Raw genomic sequence first — 21,828 nt, 5'->3', positions numbered from 1 at the left:
TGGGTGTGTCGGTGTGAACAGAACCAGCTTCATCTCTGCGTTCCAGAGTTCATGTCATTTTTTAAGTTTCATGCTGTGTGACCTTGGATGAACCTTTCTGTCCTTAAGAAGCATATCAAAGTTTTCTAGTTGATGATTATCTGTATTCCTTAACATGTAGCCCTGAATATTTTTTGATAGTAATAGCCATAATGGCATGTCAACCGAGCCAATAGCAAACGGGTGCTGGTGTCAATTACAAACAATCATGGTATGGCCCTCGGTGCTACTGCCTTCTTTTTTCTTTTTCTTGTCAATCATTAGAATATGAATTATAAAAAAAATGTACTATAACGAGAGTCTGTTAGTAGAGAATAAGGTTCACAGAAGGCTGGGTCTTCTCTTCCGCTCCAACGCAGTCCTCCTGTGAGTAAACTAACCGATAACAAATTCTGTTGTGTTCTGTGAAGTGGTTTGCTTCACTTGTCAGTCTTAAGATACTTTCTCATGGCCCTGGCCGGTTGGCTCAGTGGTAGAGCATCGGCCTGGCGTGCGGAAGTCCCGGGTTTGATTCCCGGCCAGGGCACACAGGAGAAGCGCCCATCTGCTTCTCCACCCGTCCCCCTCTCCTTCCTCTCTGTCTCTCTCTTCCCCTCCCGCAGCTGAGGCTCCATTGGAGCAAAAGATGGCCTGGGCGCTGGGGATGGCTCCTTGGCCTCTGCCCCAGGCACTAGAGTGGCTCTGGTCGCGACAGAGCGCCCTCCCCCCACCCCGAGGGGCAGAGCATCGCCCCCTGGTGGGCAGAGCATCACCCCTGGTGGGCATGCCGGGTGGATCCCGGTCGGGCGTATGCGGGAGTCTGTCTGACTGCCTCCCCATTTCCAGCTTCAGAAAAATACAAAAAAAAAAAAAAGATACTTTCTCATAATGGTGGTCATTACACCTTGGTCCCATCAGACACTGGCTCACCAGGCAATCTCCTACAGAAAAGCCGCCCGACCCCTGGACTTCCCTATTACTCTCGACTGTTCGGGAGGGGAAAATGAACATTTATTTGACTATTTGGAAAAAGGGAACCATTTGGAGAAAATCAGTTGTGTTATCAAAACAGTAAATCTGAGGGTTGACTACTGAGGAGTCAGCACAGAAATCCTGGTGCCATAAAGCCTTCTGCAGATGTTACGTAAAAGCCCGAAGTTGGGCCTCCGGAGCTGGTTCCTGTTAGTTTCACAGTGAGCAGCCAGGCCAGGCAGGAACACGTGGGTGCCAGCTGGAGTGCTCAGCTGGGTGTCCTGAACGCTGTGCTGGGCCAGTCTGGATGCCAGGTGTAGACACATGCTGCTGTACTTTAAAAAAATAATCTCAGTTTCTGGGACTTTATACTCTTCACCAAGTCACTCCAAAGGATGTCTTTGCTTATAGTCAGTCTGCTACATACTTTAATTTTTAAACACTATGGTTTAGAGATTTTTAGCTGACTACTTTTATTCCAGACATATTGCATATGCAGCGTAAGGAGGTAACAGTGGTCCCAAACTCCACGGCCACGAAGGATGAGAACTTCATTACAGTGTCCGGAGCGACTTTGAAACCAGGTGGCATAGAAAGGAGGATGGACCTTAGTGCTTCTTGGAGCGTGCAGCCGGGGAGTTGCAGACCAGCCCGCCCTGCCAGGAGCCCACGTCTGGGTTTCCCTGCCATGCTGCTGTGAAGTGTGGAAATCATTATGTTTCTATAGGAAGTGGGCGTTAGTCATCAGTCATACCAGAAATGCTGTGTTTAGCTCACCCACGCGGACAAGCTAGAGGCTAATTAAGATGTTCAAAGCTTCAAAACCAGGAGACAGAGGGTGGTGAAACCCCAGGCAGCAGAGGGGCCCGAGGGGAAGCTGGACACCCACTGATGGAGACAGGAGAAAGATTATCCATGCATTGAGGTGAGAGTTGACTCAGCAGCCATTGATAACCTCAATATTCTCGGAGGGTTCCGTCCAACTCAGAGCATATGAACATGTAAGAGCAACTTGTCGGACCCTGGCTGGTTGGCTCAGTGGTAGAGCATCAGCTCAGTGTTTGGATGTCCCGGGTTTGATTCTAGGTCAGGGCACACAGGAGAAGTGACCATCTGCTTCTCTACCTCTCCTCCTTCTCTCTCTCTCTCTTTCTCTCTTTCTCTCCAGTAGCCATGGCTTTATTGATTCGAGCATGTTGACCCCAAGCACTGAGGATGACTCAGTGTAGCCTCCACCCCAGGTGCTAAAAAAAACTCAGTTATGAGCATGGCCCTAGATGGGCAGAGCATCGGCTCAAGACAGAGGTTGCCCAGTGGGTCCCAGTCAGGGCGCATGTGGGAGTCTATCACTCTATCTTCCCTCCTCTCATTTGGAAAAGAAGAAGAAGAAAAAAGAGCAACATGTTAGAGAGTTAGAGAGCCAGAATTGCAAGTCTTGTCATTTTGGCCATTGGTCTTATGCCACATGCAGAAAGTCTCTAACACTAACTGTGTTTTCTGGCTCTCTCTTGCATGGAGCCCCAGAGACCAATACTGTTCCCTTTGGAGGCTCTGTACCTTTGCCGAGGTGAAAGGAAGCTTCTCTTTGTCATCAGAATAGGGAAGAACCTGCAGAGCATCTACTGCTCGTAGTGGATTCTTCTAGACACACTTGCCCATCTCTGCAGTAGTTCAGAACAATTGAATATAGAGTAGAGATGAGTTAAGAGGCCTCTGCCTGAGAGTGTTTTTCTCCTGCCTGGTTTAAAAAAGAGGTTAGAGAAGTAAAACATTCCTTATTTAGAGGACATTCTCTAGCCAGCATGCAGTGTGTAACTAAGGCTGTCTAGGCACTTGTGGACTTCACCTTTGCCTCGTTCAAGATTCTCAAAGGTACATGTGGGCCTCTTTGAATGCGTGGGTATCCCTCGTGTGTGAACTCAGGTGAGTTGTTGGTACCTGCGTGGGATCTTTTAGTTGCTTCTATTCTTCAACGCAGTTCCTAACACGTCAGCCAGCCTACCAGGTGTTTCCACGTGGGGGCGGACCTGCGTACGTGGGGGTTCTCACGCCATCGGGAGCCAGTCTCCTCCCCGTACGTCTGCATCTGGCTTGTCTCTCTACATCTGTCCATCGCAGAAATGAGTTTCCAAAGATGGGATCCTAGGTGAGGGTGGGAACTGCTTTAACTACTTTCTTACCGAATCCCAAGAAACTTCTGTTAAGCTGATCTTAGTATAGACCGTATGGAGAACGATACTTCCCCCTTACATACCGTGAATATGTATAAGGACTTTCTAAAGCAGAGATTGAACCTAACCTTGCTTGCCTGCCATGGGAAAGTCAGTCACCAGAGGCCCCATTAATGTGTTTGATCTGATTTTCTATACTTTGGGTAGGCTGCAGTCTTTAGTGTCAAGAGAAACTACTGTCCCACAGCTTCCTCCAGGTGGCTACTTACCGTCCTTCCGTATTATCTTTCTAGACAAGGAGTGCCTGCCTTGTCTAGTATGTCCACAACTGAAGGAAACGCAGCCCTCTTAGAGAGTATAAGTGTGCCAATGTATCAGAGAGAAGTGATCCTTCCCCCAGAGGCAAATGCCCTGTAAGGAGGGAGAATGGGGGTGGCTACTTTCTTCCCTGCTAGAGGCTGTGAAAATGCCCTTTGTGAGAGAGAACACATAAGATTTCCAACTTTACTGGGCATTTAGAGGCTATTATTCACAATGTTTCTAAATTGTGGTTTTAAACACAAAGATTTTGCCATTCTCTCTGAAGTAATTAAACGTGTCCTTTTTCACTGCATTTTTTTTTTTTACCATTATAAAATACCATTCCCATTTAAATTAAGTGACATGGTTAAAATCTAAACTTTGATGGATGAGATGGTTGATGTCTTTTGTATTTTTTTTCTAATTTATGACATGATACTGCACTTTTCTTCAATTGGTTTTATTTTAACCCTGGTGGGGAGGTGCAGAAAGCAGTTATTACAGTCATTTTGTTTCTGTTTCTGGTCAACCATTCAGTATTATTCTAATCCCTATTTAACTCCTGAAGCTTCACTCTTGTCTTGAAGGCAAGTGATGTAAGATTTGTAATATTTGTAATTATCTTTCAGACTCCATGATCCCTCAAGCTATTACTTAAATTTAACTGAGAGTTCTTTTATTTCTGATGCACTAGACAGCTTGATAGAATTGTAGCATTAGTATTTAAAATTTATAATCATAAGAAAACTAGTAATTTGCCAGCCTTCTCACTGTTCACCCACTTGTCTGTTTGCCCTGACCATAGGCACTGATAGAAACTTTCCAGACTTTATTCACAATAAAACTGCTTGCTTAGGCCAAGCTATAAGATACTGGGGTGAGCCCTGGCCGGTTGGCTCAGCGGTAGAGCGTCGGCCTAGCGTGCGGAGGACCCGGGTTCGATTCCCGGCCAGGGCACACAGGAGAAGCGCCCATTTGCTTCTCCACCCCTCCGCCGCGCTTTCCTCTCTGTCTCTCTCTTCCCCTCCCGCAGCCAAGGCTCCATTGGAGCAAAGATGGCCCGGGCGCTGGGGATGGCTCTGTGGCCTCTGCCTCAGGCGCTAGAGTGGCTCTGGTCGCAATATGGCGACGCCCAGGATGGGCAGAGCATCGCCCCCTGGTGGGCAGAGCTTCGCCCCTGGTGGGCGTGCCGGGTGGATCCCGGTCGGGCACATGCGGGAGTCTGTCTGACTGTCTCTCCCCGTTTCCAGCTTCAGAAAAATGAAAAAATGAGAAAAAAAAAAAAAAAAAAAAAAAAAGATACTGGGGTGGTGAGGGCCCACCAACCCAAGAGACCTAGGTTCTGATGCAAATTATTTGGTCCTTCTGAAACTCAGTTTACTCACCTGTAAAACGAGACATTGGGTTAGTTCAGTAAATACAGTGTGTCCGTAAAGTCATGGTGCACTTTTGACCGGTCACAGGAAAACAACAAAAGATGATAGAAATGTGAAATCTGCACCAAATAAAAGGAAAACTCTCCCAGTTTCATACCTATTCAGTGCAGTTCGATGTGGGCTCACGCACAGATTTTTTAGGGCTCCTTAGGTAGCTAGCCCGTATATCCTCTATAGACTTGTCACTGACTGATGGCCTACCAGAACGGGGTTTCTCCACCAAACTGCCGGTTTCCTTCAACTGCTTATCCCACTGAGTAATGTTATTCCTATGTGGTGGCGCTTCATTATAAATGCGCCGATATTCATGTTGCACCTTGGTCACGGATTTGAATTTAGTGAGCCACAGAACACACTGAACTTTCCTCTGTACCGTCCACATCTCGACTGGCATAGCCGTGGGCTGCTCCACCGTATACACGGTGTTATGTCATCATCTGCGCATGTGCACATGCTACCACATCATCCTACAGAAACTGGGAGGGTTTTCCTTTTATTTGGTGCAGATTTCACATTTCTGTCATCTTTTGTTACTTTCCTGTGACCGGTCAAAAGTGCACCATGACTTTACGGACACACTGTAGTATGTGTTCACTCAAGTAGTTACAGGATCAATGGCAAGCAGTTTAGGCCAATATTTATGGAGCAGCTATGGCATGCTTTTTAATATGGCAGGAACTAGCTAGTGCAGGGGTAAAGAGGCAGACCAGTGAATGAAGACTTTTGATAGGTTAATAATACAGTGAGAACTAAATTCAAGAGAAGCAAGAGAGGCTATAGAAGCAAGGCATGAGCCTGCTAGTTTTTTTCAGATCTTGAAAAAATCAAATGAAATGCCTACACTCACTCCAAGACTGAGCAGCCTCACTAAAATACCTAGTTTCTTCCCAAAAGCTGGGGACCTGTCACCTTAGTGTGGCAAGACCAATTCTAGCATGCTGTCCTGAGCCTGGCTGGCGGTTGGAGCCCTAACTAGCAATGCTGGCACCTGTGGCAAACAGCATGCAACAAACCCCTAAAATCAACACTTTAATTCACGTTGTGGCCCACAGATGGGTGTTATTACCAATGTGCACCATCTGGTAACTTTCTATTTTCACTATTCATTCTTGCTAACTGGATTCTGAGCTTTTAAAATTATGATTTTAAATTTATGTGACTCAAAACATTCATGACCTGGGTCAAAAAGTCCTGGTTATCTTGCCCTTATTATAGTTATAAATTTGATTTAAAATGAGAAAACATATTATTTCTTAAAGCAATTAGTTTCATAAGCCACATTTTCAAACATGAGGTCCATGAAATAAAAAGCACCAAGTAGCCCTCGCTGGTTAAAGGACTCCATACTCTACCACCAGGTGGTCAGTGTTTCCGGTTCCAAAACTTTGTATGTTCTCCATGTGCCTGTAGTGCTCAGTGTTATAGTGGGCACTGGATACAAATTTAATTGCAAGCATGCCAATGGACCAGCAACATTAGAGCAATCTAGTTTGGTTGCTAATGTCCTTCCAAAAGGCTAGGAGGATGTCCAAAGGCTAGGACAACTCCAGAATGTGTGTGGACAGAGCCTTGAGCTAATTGGATGTCCTCTTCACATGCTCCAGAAGTCTGTTTTGTGGATTAAAACCTCCGCAGACACACCCGGAGGTACTGTCACCCCCTGTGAATGGTCCTTGTGGTTTTGATCATGCTTCTGGTGTCATGTTCTTTGAGTACCTCTATCTTTTCATTTTTGCTCTATGTCTGTTTGTGTAGATTTTTTACCCTCTTTTAAGAAAGGAAATCTCTTGCAGGGCCACCAGTGCAGGACAAAGCAGCCAGCTGCGGCCCCCCAGTAACTGTTGAGGAGGCTTGGGCATGCTCAGTAATACCTGATTCATTTTTCCTCTGTGGGTGATTATGAGGCTACAAGTATTATAGCTCAAGGAAGAATTTTCTCTTCCTCCTCCTTCTTCAATCCTTTCTCTTATTTTTGACCCCAAGAGTTCATTTTATAAGGCTCTTCAAAAAACACTGTCCACTGTTTCCTATTTATAGCCTTATAACTTGTGTATTTCGTGTACACTTTATTTCTTCTTTACTAAACAATATGAACTACTTTGTTGGTTTGGGGAAAATATGTTTATATAAAACCATTCAGAATGTATAAGGGAAAGAGACATGCTTTGAGCTTAAAAAATTAGAAATTGGACAGATGGGGAAGAAAAATTTCAGTCAAAGTCAGTTATCAGATTAGATACGGAATTATGATTTCTTGGTTACCAATGTTTAAAATGCATAATGTGGAAATGCTGAGGTCGCCGGTTCGAAACCCTGGGCTTGCCTGGCCAAGGCACATATGGGAGTTGATGCTTCCAGCTCCTCCCCCCTTCCTCTCTCTCTCTTTCTCTCTGTCTCACTCTTTCTCCTCTCTAAAATGAATTAATAAATAAATAAAAAAATTAAAAAACAAACAAACAAACAAACAAACAAACAAAAAAACTTCTAAAAAAAAAATAATAAAAAAATAAAATGCATAATGGGCCTGACCAGGCAGTGGTGCAGTGGATAGAACGTCAGACTGGGATGACTGGGTTCGAGATCCCGAGGTCGCCAGCTTGAGCGTGGGCTCATCTGCCTTGAGCAAAAAGCTCACCAGCTTGGACTCAAGGTCACTGGCTCGAGCAAGGGGTTACTCGGTCTGCTGAAGGCCTGCGGTCAAGGCACATATGAGAAAGCAATCAATGAACAACTAAGGTGTCACAATGAAAAACTGATGATTGATGCTTCTCATCTCTCTTTCTGTTCCTGTCTGTCTCTGTCTATCCCTCTCTCTGTCCCTGTAAAAAAAAAGATGCATAATGAGAAAGTTAGTAGATTATACTTTAATGTTAAACTACATACTGTACTTAAAGAAAAAATCCCCCCTATATTTAAAAGACTTCTATCTCACCAACTTCCTGAAAAGATAAATATTTCTAACGTGATAGACAAAGGGATAGAACTTTAATATAGATTACATCCTTACAAACCAGTAAGATAAAATCATCTCAGTTGCAAATAGGCAAAAGGCATGAGTAAACAATTGCAAAAAAAAAAAAAGAGGAATACAAATAACTAATAAGAATATGGGGAAAATATACAACTTTATTGGCAGTCAAAACAATTCAGATATAAAACAACGGATTCAATATTTTTGAAATCAGCAAAGAGTTTTTGAAAAGAGAAATGAAGAGTCAGGCAAATGACCACTCTTCTTATACTCTCATAAAAGTGCAATTCAGGTCCACCTGCCCGGAGGACAATTTGTGAAAAGCTTTTAAAAGCACTTCTTTCTAGACCTACCAATCCTACTTCATTCAGAAAATATTTTTGAGCAGCTATGAGGCTCCTCAGGGTTCCCAGTGACTAGAAACTAAATTTAAAGTGCCAGGGACTAAATCTATTCTAAAGAAATAATTAGATAATGGCACATTCATTTTACAAGGGTGTTATTAATAATGGTGAAAATATTGGATGCAAGTTAAATGCCCAGCACTAGAATTTGTCTAAAGAAATGATAGTATATCCATGCAGTAAAATGTACTCTAACCATTAAATGAAAGGATGTAAATGCTCACAATATATTGTAGTGTGAAAAGGGCTAGTTAACAGATGGATATGTGCAGACTAGTCCCAGTGTTGTTTATACAAACGAGTAGAAAAAAAATTAGGTTTGTATACCACCCTCCCAAAAAACAAGTATTACTCAGTGGATGTTTATATACATATATATTTATACTTTTCTAACCACAATGAATGTTGATTATCATTACAGGCATAAAAATATTTTTATTTATTACAAATGGTCCTTCAGTAATAAGATGTAATTGGTCAGTGCAGCTCACTAAGGAGACATAGAAGACTCTTCTGTTTAAGATGTTTAGTGTTGAATTTGATGAACACAAGCACTAAGGATTTAAATCTAAAGAAAGCGGAGATGTTAAGATGTTTCTCAGCCTCCCGTGGTGCTCCTGTAGCAGGGACAAGTCACCTCTTGGCTGCTTCTACCTCTTCTGAGCAAATGCTGTTGTCTCCCACACACAGAGAAGGCTCACAGCTATTCTCACAAGGGTTCCTAAGATCAATAAACTCAGGACTGGTAGAATCTCTCCTCATGGGTGGAACATTCTACTACTCCCTATCTTGGTTTATGAGATTAACCTGTTGTTTAATGTTGTTCTTGGAAGAAAGAACACTTTATTCCAAAAAAGACACATATACACAAATAACTCAAGGGCTGTGTGAGGGAAACCTAATGAAGTCACTTCTTTACCAGCAGATTATTCTCCATCTATCCACACTATATTGTAAAGAAGTAATGGCTCCGAGTGTTGTTTACTGTGATGCATGTGCCTTTGCCCTTGTTTTCTTGGTCTCTGTTGCAGATGAGCACTGGACTGACTGGAAGTAAGTGTGACTGAGGATGGCCATATATTTCTATTTTCAGGTTTATTGTGCATTTTAAATGGTGTGTGCTGTGACCCCGTAATGACGGGTGGCTGTTGTTCTTTTGCAGAATGTCGCGTTGTGAAGTCCACTTCTTACACCAAAATAGCGTCATCCTCGCGGAGGAGCACGACCAAGAGCCCGGCCCCGTCCCGGCGCAGCAAGTCACCTGCGTCCACCAGCTCAGGTAAAGCGCGATGGAGGCTTGAGGAAAGTGCCTTGTCATGCAGAGAGTGTGCTAAGCCCAGAGGGGAGGGTTTAAGTGACTGTACATTCTGGTTTATAATTTTAGAACACGTTCAAGTGGTGGAGCAGATTGGCCCGAGTCTCATGGTCAGCTGTAAGACAAAGCATCGAGCTCGGGAACACTAACTTAGTGAAGACTCAGGGAACCCAGCTTGGCTCACAGATGGAAACATGGCTTCTACCATGAAAATTAACTTTTCAGATGAAGGGCTTCCAAGCTGGAAGTCTCTTTTAAAGCATTTATTCCACTTGGGAGTGGCTTACAAAGAGTTTCTAATCTGCATCCGCTAACTCTTTGTTTACTGCTGGCCCCAGCAAGGCCGTGGCACCAAGAGCAGTGAGAATGAGAGCCCGGAGCAGGGGTGGCCTTGGTGCCCTGACCTGGGTCTGTCTCTCGGTGGGTTCCAGGGCTGGTGTGGCTGGGGGGGGTGCTCCCAGAATGACTGTATCGGCCTGCCTTTTACTTACCTGGTCTTGATGCTGACATGAGTAAATTAGGTTGTGTTTTTGTCTTTATGAGGTTTTTTGGACTCGGATGTAAGGTCTGTTTCACTATTAATGATACAAACTTGTGGAATGGGAATTATTAAATGATGCATACCTCGAAGTGATTGTCACCTGACTTCATGGAGACAGGGAAGCTCTTAGGAGCAGAAGCTTTGGGGCCCCTCAGAGGCCTCTTGTGCTCAACAACATGGGCCCGGAGGAGTGTGGAAAGGCCCCAGGCGGGGCTACCAGGCCTGTCCCTGGCACTGTTGCCCAGCTGTTGCACTACTATATAAGTTGTAACCTCCATATTTTAAAAATGGAGGTGCTATAATTTGTTTTTCCTAATCATTAGAAAAACTGAAACTTCCAAAGTGAGTCTTGGAAGAAGGAACTCTTAGTAAGCTGGGTAGCAAAGACCTTCTCCTTTGACACTCACACTACAGGAGGCAGCAAAGGCCTCTCTCACAGCCTGGTCCACATGATGACCATCAGGCAGCAAGTGTCAGAACACAGCTGCCACTGGAGACCCAGCTTGGTCACCCTCCTAGTTTCAGGTGGGCTGCAGATTCTTCCCTCAACATGACACAGCTCACCCGGGATGCTGAGTACTGAAATGAGACCTTGCTGAAGGGTGACATAGTGGCACTCAGTATTTAGAGTACATGACCATCACTTGATAACTCGGTGGAGTTCGTCACCCTTATCACCTCACGGCCCTTAGATTCTGACTCACAAGTTTAACAAGTACCCCAGATAATTCTGATCAGATAGTCTATAGCCCGTAGTTAGAGAAAACAGTCAGTTAAGAAAGCAGTTCCCAAAGTGTGGTTCCCCGGGCCAACGGTATCCCCATCACCTGACTTGTTGGAAAAGCACGTCTGGAGCCCCTTCCCAGACCCACTGAATCAAAAGCCCTGGAGCAGGAGTCCAGCAGTCTGGGTTTCCCAAGCCCTCCAGGTGATTCTGTTGCTCACCCAAGTTTGAGAATCTGTGAATTCTAGGTAACAGAAGGGAAGGATATAGAGGAAGTCATTTGACTCTGGATAACCTGGGGGGAAAGATACAGCTTGCTTATGTTCCTTCATTGGAATGACAGAATGACTTCCTTTCTACCTCTTCACTTGCTTCGGAGTGGTGATGTTCATCTGTAACCCTTGCAACCCAAGAGCAGATATCCACACACACTGAAGTGCAGGTCAGAAGAACAATGAGCAAAAGAGAGTGGCAGGTGCCTACTACCTTTTCCGCCTCCTTGATGTGGCTGACATTCAAAGAAGAGAAAGCTGCTGTCTGAAGGTTATTCCTTCCCTAGAAAGGGATATTGGGGAAAGTCTCTCCCTTCAAGAGAGACACCACCTCCACACAGAGATGTGAGCTCCTCAGGAGACAGTGATGCTGGCGTTGCTACGTGTAAAACTCCCCTGAAAGACATCAGCTTGCTTGTTCTTCATCCAGCTGACAGGTCAAAACTGAGGTGTTTGGGAAATAATTCAGCCGTGACCAAAGAACGTTTCTCACTTTCTCTGAGCAAACCTGGGCTGTAGGATAAACTCCCGCAGGACAGTAAGAGAAAGAGAGGTCATGGATCCAGCCAGCTTGTTGTCCTTAAAGTCTTGGCTATTTACTACAATCACAGAAGAATGTGAAAGAGTGAGAAGCCCCACGTTAACAGAAACACCAGTAATACCGCTGTAAAACATCAGTAAATAATAAAGAACTAGGATTAATTCCTAATCCAAACTATCTCTGCTGTTGAAAAATTTTGCTTAACCTTTCCTCTCCTCTTTGTCTCAGAATATACCATAAATCTTAAAATAGCGGGTATAGTGGGGGTGAAACATCTAATATTGAGTGATTAGCCAAATTTTTATGTCATTTACAGTATAGCTATTTCAAGAAACTCAATATGGCTATTATATTTTTGTTGTTTTTAACAGGTTTTGATTTTAAGATCTATAGTCAGTTAGAGGCTCCTGGTTTGGGGTGGAAGTCTCTCTCTTTTTTTTTCTTTTTGTCCCCATTTAAGTCCAGGAAGGAAGGAGGCGGTCAGATTTCTGTGCCCATGTCAGAGAATGGAACCCTGAGACCTGGAGCAGGTACTGTCTGCTGCTAACGTCTCCATCGCAGAAGCAGGAAAAGTGTCCCTCACTTGCAGTCTGTCTGAGTATGGCAGCCAATGTTGAATAGCGGAACACAGCAGGGAAACACAGAGGAGAATTTTCGCAATGCAAAAAATTAACCTGTGTAGTAAAAAGCCTGTTATACTCCAAAAAAAAAATCTAAAATTTGAGTAAAACTGCCTGACCTGTGGTGGCGCAGTGGATAAAGCGTCGACCTGGAAATGCTGAGGTCGCCGGTTCGAAACCCTGGGCTTGCCTGGTCAAGGCACATATGGAAGTTGATGCTTCCAGCTCCTCCCCACCTTCTCTCTGTCTCTCTCTCCTCTCTCTCCCTCTCTGTCTCTCTCTCTCCCTTTCTCTCTCCTCTCTAAAATGAAAAATTAAAAAAAAAAAATTTGAGTAAAATAAAAACAATCATAAATCTAATCTTAAAAATTTTTTTTAAATGAACATAGGAGATTTATTTCACTTTAAAATTAACTGGTAACATAGTCACTATTCAGCATCCCTAAGATTATATAAATCTCATAATATAATATATTTAATTATAATGTTGTAAACATATATGAATGTATCACCAAAAAGTAATTTTGGAGATTCAAAAAGCAGAGAGACAAATGTGTCTATATTTGTTACTGCCAATATTTGGAACTAATGCTTTTAGAAATTTAAAATGAATGTCACTTTACCTTAAATTCAATAGATTGCTTCAAACTAGAATTTCTATTTTCTGTTGTTTTTTTGAAGCCCTTTTCAAATCCTAACTAGAGATGAACTTAATTAACGTGGTTGACTTGACCAGCACTGTCTTGGAATTTGTCATAGGGATGCCACACCCAGTGATCATTTCCGTAAGGAAAGTGGAAAGCAAATCCATTCTAACATCAACATGTTCTTGAAAAATTACCACTTCATTCAAAATATCTTAAAAAAAAAAAGATATCTTTAACTGCTAGGTCAAAAATTAATCCAGTGGCACGAATCACGTTTTGTTTAATGTGAGTCTGTTATGCCTATAAAACTTTTAACTTCCGCCTGACCAGGTGGTGGCACAGTGGATAGTGTTGGACTGGGATATGGAGGACCCAGGTTTGAGACCTTGAGGTCGCCAGCTTGAGTGCAGGCTCATCTGGTTTGAACAAGGCTCACCAGCTTGAGCCTAAGGTCGCTGGCTTGAGCAAGGGGTCACTTGCTCTGCTGTAGCCCCCTGGTCCAGGCACATATGAGAAAGCTAAGGAACCGAAACGAAGAATTGATGTTTCTCATCATTCTCCCTTCCTGTCTGTCTTTCTGACTCTCCCTGTCTCTGCCACAAAAAAAAAAAAAAAAAAAAAAAAAAAAAAAAAATTCAACTTCTTGCATTTTGATCTAGAAATAAGCCCTACTGCTATTTCCTAGTTATATAACTGCTTATAATATGCAATTACTGTCTCTTGGTTCTGACTTGCTACCAAGTCCTACCACCTTCCCCTGGATGATTCTAATTCAGAAAGGGTCACAGAGCAGCAGTATCCAGTCACAAGTGCACAGATTATGCCCATGATCCCAGTCCACTTTCTGCCCCTGGGACCTATGCCCAGGGTGTGGGAAGTCCGTTGTTTTCATTTCTGTTTTGGGCCAGTGTTGCTGCTGGATGTAGAGGAGCCCCTGCGTTGGGCTCCTCCACCGAGCTAGCCTCGGGCTTCTGTCTGTACTCAAGGATGGCTCTTCTAAGCAGCTCTATTTTGATTGCATCAACATTATTTTTAAATAACCTATTCAGTGTTCTTCATAAGTCAAAAACACTGGAATGTGAAAAATTTTACTTTCATACCAGTTAAATTTTAAGCATTAATATGTTGCCCCAAATCCCAATCACTGCTATGAACCTGACTTTTTCACAACAAAGAATTTTTGTTTTTCCTCTTAACATATTACCTTAACATTTGAAATAATATCTACTTCAGTTTTTGCTGAATCTGTGCTTCCAGAACCATCCCCTGCGTTATACAGAGATTGGAGCATAGAATAAAGATAAGATTTGCTTGGTTTCCATGCCAATGGTTCTGTTCATGATAATATTGCTACCTTACATTTAAATGAAACATCAGGGCCTGACCTGTGGTGGCGCAGTGGATAAAAGTGTCAACCTGGAATGCTGAGGTTGCCAGTTTGCAACCCTGGGCTTGCCCTGTCAAAGCACATGTGGGAGTTGATGCTTCCTGCTCCTCCTACCTTCTCTACCCCCCTCTCTTCTTTCTAAAACGGGTAAATAAAGTCTTCAAAATTTTTTTTTAGTTACTGAAACCTCAGGTTTATATAGGCTTTGATCTTTGATCTCTTGATTCTCCCAGTGATCTCCCAACAACAAGCAACATAGCATTCCCATTGTTATATAATAACATAGTTTGTTTTCAGACATGAGGACACAGAGAGGGGCTGGGGAGCTGGTTGGCCCAGAGTTATAGAGTTAATAGGGGCGCCTCAGGGCTGGTACCTGGGGCTGCCAGTGCCCCAGACGCCCGGCAGTCTGCGATACCTATTCCTCCACCTTTGATTATTCAAGTTTTGATCCCCAGGGAATAACTAATATAGTGTCACTGGTTTACATTTGCAATTTACAACATCATAACACTTTGCAACAGAAGCCAAAGTATTCGCCCCGAGTACCAGCATTCCAGGAGGTGAAATGATTCACCCTCCAACTTCAGGATGTGTGTCAGCAGTAGACAGAAGGTTTCCTTCCTAAGTCAGCGTTAAAATGAGAACAGGACTCTTCTTGTAAATCTTCTCTGTGTTCCGTGCCCAGCCCACTTCTTGGGGTGAACAGAAGTTAGAGGTGATTTATTAAGGGAAGGAGTTCACTTGCACATTCAGAAATATCCAGCACAGGTCTGCCAGCGTCAGACGTTTGCAGGCGCCAACAGTGCAGACATGAAAGAAACAGCCTCCACTCTTGAGAAGCACACAGGTCAAGACCCCAAATAATTTATAAATTCCATAATTCACATACCTGTTGAATTATTACTAGTCTCCATAACAGAGAGAGTACAAAGAAGTCAATTGGAACTAGGGGAAAAAGAGAACCGGAAGCCTTCATAACACACAGGGAGAATAATGAGCCCCCGGACCACTGTGTGCTGAATCATTGAATGTGGTCTCATTAAGAAAGGGGAGAATGGTTTCCATTGCTTTTTAAAAGAAACAAGAATATATAAGAACATCATAAAGAGTATCTTATATGGGTTGAATCTTTATTTGTGTGTGTTTTTCTTTGGAACACAAATGTCTCATAAAATGTTACATACATTCACTGTAATTTAAAAGTGAAATTCTTTTAAACAAATTTCTTTATCTGTACAAGCAATTTATAACACAGTGTCTCCAAAATATGAGTATAACATGCATTAATTTGATTTAAACAAGAATGGATAAAGTTTGGTTTGCTTTACGTTGTTTTCTTAGTATTGAATGCACAAGAAAACTACATTTATCTGTCTTAGATTTTTATTGCTGCAGTCCTCCTTAAAGCTTACAGATAAAAGAATTTTGACCTCTTTTTGGATCCTACAAAAGAACTTTGAGAGTGTTGTTTGTTTATAGGGTTCTAAGGAAATTACTGAGAACAAAACGCACCAAGAAAGTCAAGAGGGTTAATGACACATGTCTTATGTTTTTAGAATTTCTTTTTGCTGCATACAAAGCTCAATCCTCCTTCCATTCTCTTTCCCTGAGCTCATCAACTCTTCCTAATGCTCACTTTTGGCAGGTGCATATTTCCAAAACCACTTGTCAGATCTTTGAATCACTATCTTGACCTGCTATCCTTATGGGAACAGCAGCCTACATCAACTGCTTTTATAAACTCTTCACTGTTAGTGCCTCGTGTTGATTAAAGAAATATTTCTCAAGCACCTACCATGTTCCAGACATGAATTAGTTCTCAAAGAGACAAAGACAGTTAAACCCTAGCTCTCAATTTCAAGTTGGGAGATAAACATCTTTACCTGAAACTTACAAGAAACGGTTTTGTGTTATGAAAGCCCAGGGGAAGAAGGGTTACATCTCGTGAAGGTCAGAGAAAGCTTCGGAGAGTAAAGGACTTATAAATTGGGACGTGAGAGACCTTGCACAGAGAAGGAGGAGCCAGGAGGGCATAGCACCTGAGGACACAGTGTGAGGCACAAAGGCAGGAAAGTGTATTTAAGGAAGTTGCTATTTCAATAAACATAGATGATAGACTAGGAAAGCATTGGAGAAGACAGGGGTAGCTCAGTTGTGGTCAGATTGTGCAGGGCCAGAAAAGTGTGTTTTTGTTGTAAGTATTAGGGAAGGCTGTTTTAGAATGACTGCGACTTGAGTTTTATTTGAGTTTGAGAAGCAATGGTGAGGGGTAGAGAGAATGGCCACACATGGGGGCCAACAGCCTGGAAGGCCCCATGAGGCCACTGTAGCCATCCTGGGAAGGAATGACAGATCAGGATTCAAACAGCAAAACTGGGAATCGAGAGACTTCCAAAGGGAAGTGAATCCAGAAATGTAACTGAATCTAAGGCTAGAGGAAGAGAAAGGAATGAGAAATAAGAAGTAGAGCTGTCCGTGGAGGAGGAGAGGTAAGGGGTGTGTTCCATTGGAGACATGGAGGGTGAGTCACTTTGGAAACATTTAGGAATAAGTGACTGGTTAAGCCAGATTCGAGCTGACAATATACATTTGGGAGACCTTAGCATATAGTGATGATTCAGGTCATAGAGATGGGAGCTACCTCTCCCCCATCCATGAGAGGTTTGTGAAGTGAGAGTGAAACGGAAGCATGGGGAGCACAGCCATTCTAAGAGCACATCAGAGGAGGCAGGAGAGCAGTGAGAACGCAGCAACTGAAGTCAAAGGGGCAGGAAGTTTCAAGATGGAGGGAGGTGCCAGAAATGTTTAATGTTAAGAAGTCAAGTAGCTTAGTAGAATAGGAACTAAGAGTGTGGTGGTTACGGGGGGAGGGGGGAAAGGGAGAGGGAAAGGGGGAGGGGGAGGGGCACAAAGAAAACTAGATAGAAGGTGACAGAGGACAATCTGACTTTGGGTGATGGGTATGCAGCATAATTGAAGGACAAGATAACCTGGACTTTTTGATCTTTGAATATATGTAACCTGATTTATTGATGTCGCCCCATTAAAAAAATAAAATTATAATTAAAAAAAAAAAGAAAGAAAAGGGTTTCATGTAAATTCATGTCTGGGTGATAAAATTTCTTATTGTTCTTTTTCTGGCCTTGAATCCTGTAATAAATATTATTTTTTTTCTAAAAAAAAAAAAAAAAAAAAGAAGTCAAGTAGCATGAGAGCCAAACAGAGGTCATAAGGTTTGGCAGCAAGGACACCAGTGTTGACCTGAGAAAGATCGTTTCAGCAGGGAAGACCAGAGGCAGTGGGGAAGCCTCCGGGCGTGTCCCCAGGGATCGTGATGGCACTGCTCCAGGGCTGACTCCTGGGCTTGACCCTCCAGGGGAAGCTGTCCCGCAATACCTGCTGGGGAGGGCGTGGGGGGTTTAAGCACCCACCAAGCCACCAAAGGGGCTGCAGAACCTCTCAGTCCCAGGACCATCCTCCATCCTGATCCAAGGTATCCTAGCACCTCGTTTCCTCATAATGACCACAGCTTGTTCTGGGATCCCAGCTGGCACATCATCATAATTTTAAATCGGAGGACTCCAAATGATACTACTTTATTGTGGAATTAAACATCTTTTTCCTTTTACCCTGAAGTCGTCTTGAGTCCTTTTCCGCCTTGCTTCTGCATTCAGTTTGTCATCAGTCTTCCTGTCCTGCTGCTCTAGGACCCCAGCATCTCACAGGCTACAGGCTCTGTTCTCCAGCTTCCATCCCCACACCTTACACCTGCCCTGCGCACCGACTGCAGGCTTGTTGCGCTTAGTTACTGTCTGCTCTAGGTCAAAATCATTCTTACGAGAAGAACTACCTTGATTTGGCCACAGTCTTCCTTTCCAGCCATTCCTCCCACTTCTCTCTGCACTTGTGCTCCATCCTATACACCAGCTTAAGTTTCCACTAGGTACCCCTTGGGCTTTCCCACCTCATACCGTTTTTCCTAGAAGGGCACACTCCAATTCAGCCCGACGACCTCTGTGAGATGTTTCCTGATCACTTCACCGTGTAGGTGGGTCTTTTCCACCTTTACAATCCTGTGACAATTAACTTAGCTCTCAGTGTACAGGTCGCATATTGTATCACCCTACTGGGTTGCACGGTTTCTGAGAGCAGGCTTCTGGACACACTCTCAAGTGGTTGCAAGTTCGTGGTAGCTGCTAGATGAATGTTGGCCAGATGGGTGAATTGAGAAGTACTGGGATCTATTCAAGATGTTTAGATTTCCTGAAGTTCAAGGCTCCTTTTTGTAAATATTTGTTTTAAAAAAGTAATTCATAGGAGCCATTTCCCTTTTTCTGTCCCCACTATTCCTATGGACTCACCACTTCCTGTTATTCTCAGTAGCTAGTCCTTTGAACTGTACCCATTGAGGACCCATGAAGACAGAATTAGGAAAAAGCATCTTCTTCCAAGGGTCTCTCCACAAACCCCACGAAACTGTAAAGAGAAGAAACTCCTTAAGTTCACACAAAGGTTATGAAAGTAACATATACACAAGCCCAAAGTAATTGAAAAGGAGCGATGAATTAGTAAAAGTAAGCTATGTATTTCCAAATGCTAGAAGTTTTTAGTAACTTTCATATTGCATTAAAAGTTTTGGGAGATCAGGACTGATAGATAGACAGAGTCAGGTGCTTGGTAAGTGTGCTGCATATGTCCTGGCTGGTGAACAACAAAACCCTGAATTCACAGCCCCAGCAAGTAAAGTAGAGGAGGACCATCTATCTGAAATGGAGGAGAGCTGAGGTCTCTCCTTCATGAGGTGTGTGGTACTGTGACCAGTCTGTACGGTTGTGTCCTTGATAGGGGTAGGTGATGGCTGAATTGAAAAAAGAGGGGAGCATGGACGAGGTAGGGATGGTAGAAGTCAGCTCCACAGAATTCTTCCAGAGTTCTTTGGGGACGAGTTATGTAATTGATCCTTTAGGGAATCTGTGAATAATCCAGCATGTCATTCAGGGAAGTAACAAGCAGAGCAGGGGACACAGGAGTTAAAGACAATGTCCCTGACAGCTCTGAGCAAAGGAAGCCAGAACTGGGCGTAAGGCAGTGGGTCTGATGAGTACTTGTAGTGATTCAGATGTTAATAACTTCAGATTGAAATAATTAATTACTAGACCTGCTTTGCCATTTAAAAACAACCATATTAAGTTGACTTTTTCACACTCAAGATAAAGAATTGTTTAATAAAGCCCTCCAACGTAAAGTAATTGAATTTTAATAAGTTCTGTTAAATAAGTGACAGAGCCCTTTTTATTGGCCTTCTGGGACTTCTGGTATTACGGGATAAAAAAACAGCTGACCTGAATACATGTGTCAACCTTACTTAGAATTAAAATTATTTATTCCAACAGTGATTCAACATAAAAGGTGCAGGATTTTACTGGATCTCACCATTTTAAGGAGAAGAGCCATTGTGAGAAGTTGCTAATGCTTTTTAGGTGGCCAAAAGGAAGTTTGAACAGAACTCTGACCCTAGGAAATACAGGCTATTCTAGGCCCTGGCTAGTTGGCTCAGTGGTAGAGCATCAGCCTGGCGTGCAGAAGTCCCGGGTTCGATTCCTGGCCAGGGCACACAGGAGAAGCGCCCATCTGCTTCTCCACTCCTCCCCCTCTCCTTCCTCTCTGACTCTCTCTTCCCCTCCTGCAGTGAGGCTCCATTGGAGCAAAGATAGCCCGGGCGCTGGGGATGGCTCCTTGGCCTCTACCCCAGGCGCTAGAGTGGCTCTGGTCACAACAGAGCGACGCCCCGGAGGGGCAGAGCATCGCCCCCTGGTGGGCAGACCGTCGCCCCCTGGTGGGCGTGCCGGGTGGATCCCGGTCGGGCGCATGCGGGAGTCTGTCTGACTGTCTCTCCCCGTTTCCAGCTTCAGAAAAATACAACAAACAAACAAAAAAAAAAAAAAAACAACAAATACAGGCTATTCCCAACCTTGCAAGCAGGTTGTATTCCAAAAATGGTTGTAAATGACTTGTTTGGCTAGGCTTTGTTCTCTCAGAGAGATGGCACACAAGTAGACACTCTAATAAAGGGGCTTTCAATAAAGGGTGTAGATCCTAGTGCCCCAGGGGACAGAGAAACTGTGAATTCTGCATTATGCAACCCCTGCCTACCAGTCCTCTATCCTCATTCATACGGCTCCTTCCCTCTTGCCCCACATGTGTGCTGAGCTAACTGGTTCTGGTCTCCTCCGTGCCCAGCACCAGCTCCCACTGGCCGGGCCAACTGTGAGACAGGCTATTGCTCACCTGACACACTGCTCCTTCCTGTATCTCACCCTCCTGCACCTAGCTAACAAGGATTAATACAGGTTCCCGGGTTACGAGTTTATGATACTCACTCCCATAAAAATTTTAAAAATTTGAGATGTGAGTAGTTCGGCTTACGCCTTCAGCGTCTTGCATACGGACTACATGGGCAACTAGTTTGGTTGCATGTAGCAGAAGAATATGCGGTACTGTCTACAGTACAGTATATTTATGTCATTTTTCTTGTTCTGCAGCTTAGTTGTGTTGTATATTCTAGATTATGATTTTACAATCATCTTAGGATAGGTACGTGACTTAGGTTAGGGTGTGTTTCAACTTACACTGAAATTCAGGTTATGTCACTGTCGTAGGAACAGAACTGGGTCATTACCCAAGGACCCTCTGTACTCAGGAGTTGATATGTACTAATACTTCGTTATCTTTTACTTTTTCTGTCAGGGTCAGGCCAACCCCAACTCCACAGTTGTTCGGATTCCAACAGCCTCAGCCAATACTGCTCTTCTCTGATTTCCCTGCAGGCTAGAAGGCTGGCCCCGTAGGGGAAGGCAGGGAGAAGAGGGAAGGTTTTGGATTGCCTAGGTGAAATCTTGGGCTCTACCCCTTGTGTGCTGGTCACGTTGCGTGTCACTTCATGCCTCAGTTTCTTCATATGGAACATGATATTGCCTGCCTCACACAGTTATTGTGAGAGTTAAATGAGGTCATACACATGCATATCTATGGTATGTGTTTGTATACATATACATGTGTGTGCTATTTGTCATTTAGGTGCATTATCTGCAGCACAGAAGGTAAGTTCTTCAGTAAACCGAGATGCACACATAATGGATACTTACCTGAAAGCAAACTCTTTGTTGTTCTATTTTCCTTTTTTTTAAGCAAGCTATTATTCCTAAGGCTGTTTTCCTGGGAACTCCCTCCCTCCCCTGCCATTGGCTCGATACAGTTAGAGTCCCCCCAGATTTTAAAATGTCCATGTTGTGCTTGCTTCTCTGTTTGCCCCCCCACCCCCGCCCCAGTCTGTGTAGTCTTCAGGTGTGGCGAAGAGACGTAAAGTGGAGAGGTGGGCAAAGAAATACCATGTTCATAAACTGTTTTCCAGTCAGCTCCTAAGGATCTCCTGCCAATTGGTCTGTTAGTTGGGCATTGTACCTCTGCCTGCAGCTTTTTCCTTGCCTCTGAGGAGCCCTTCCACAG

General features: G+C 43.7%; 1 protein-coding gene across 5 annotated transcripts in view; it reads left to right on the top strand.

Annotated features, from left to right (window-relative positions):
* The window catches only part of DCLK1 (doublecortin like kinase 1), a 400,808-nt gene that overhangs the window by 283,386 nt on the left and 95,594 nt on the right, over positions 1 to 21,828 (top strand). For all 5 annotated transcript variants that reach the window (XM_066234329.1, XM_066234330.1, XM_066234328.1 and 2 more), the window contains exon 5: positions 9,435 to 9,551. In XM_066234329.1, the coding sequence (XP_066090426.1) occupies positions 9,435 to 9,551 (117 nt within the window). The remainder of the gene's footprint in view (positions 1 to 9,434; positions 9,552 to 21,828) is intronic.

The sequence above is a fragment of the Saccopteryx bilineata genome, chromosome 6 (assembly GCF_036850765.1).
Source record: "Saccopteryx bilineata isolate mSacBil1 chromosome 6, mSacBil1_pri_phased_curated, whole genome shotgun sequence".
NCBI lineage: Eukaryota > Metazoa > Chordata > Mammalia > Chiroptera > Emballonuridae > Saccopteryx > Saccopteryx bilineata.
Note: the sequence above shows the minus strand (reverse complement) of the source record. Positions and strands in the feature narration are given on the sequence as shown.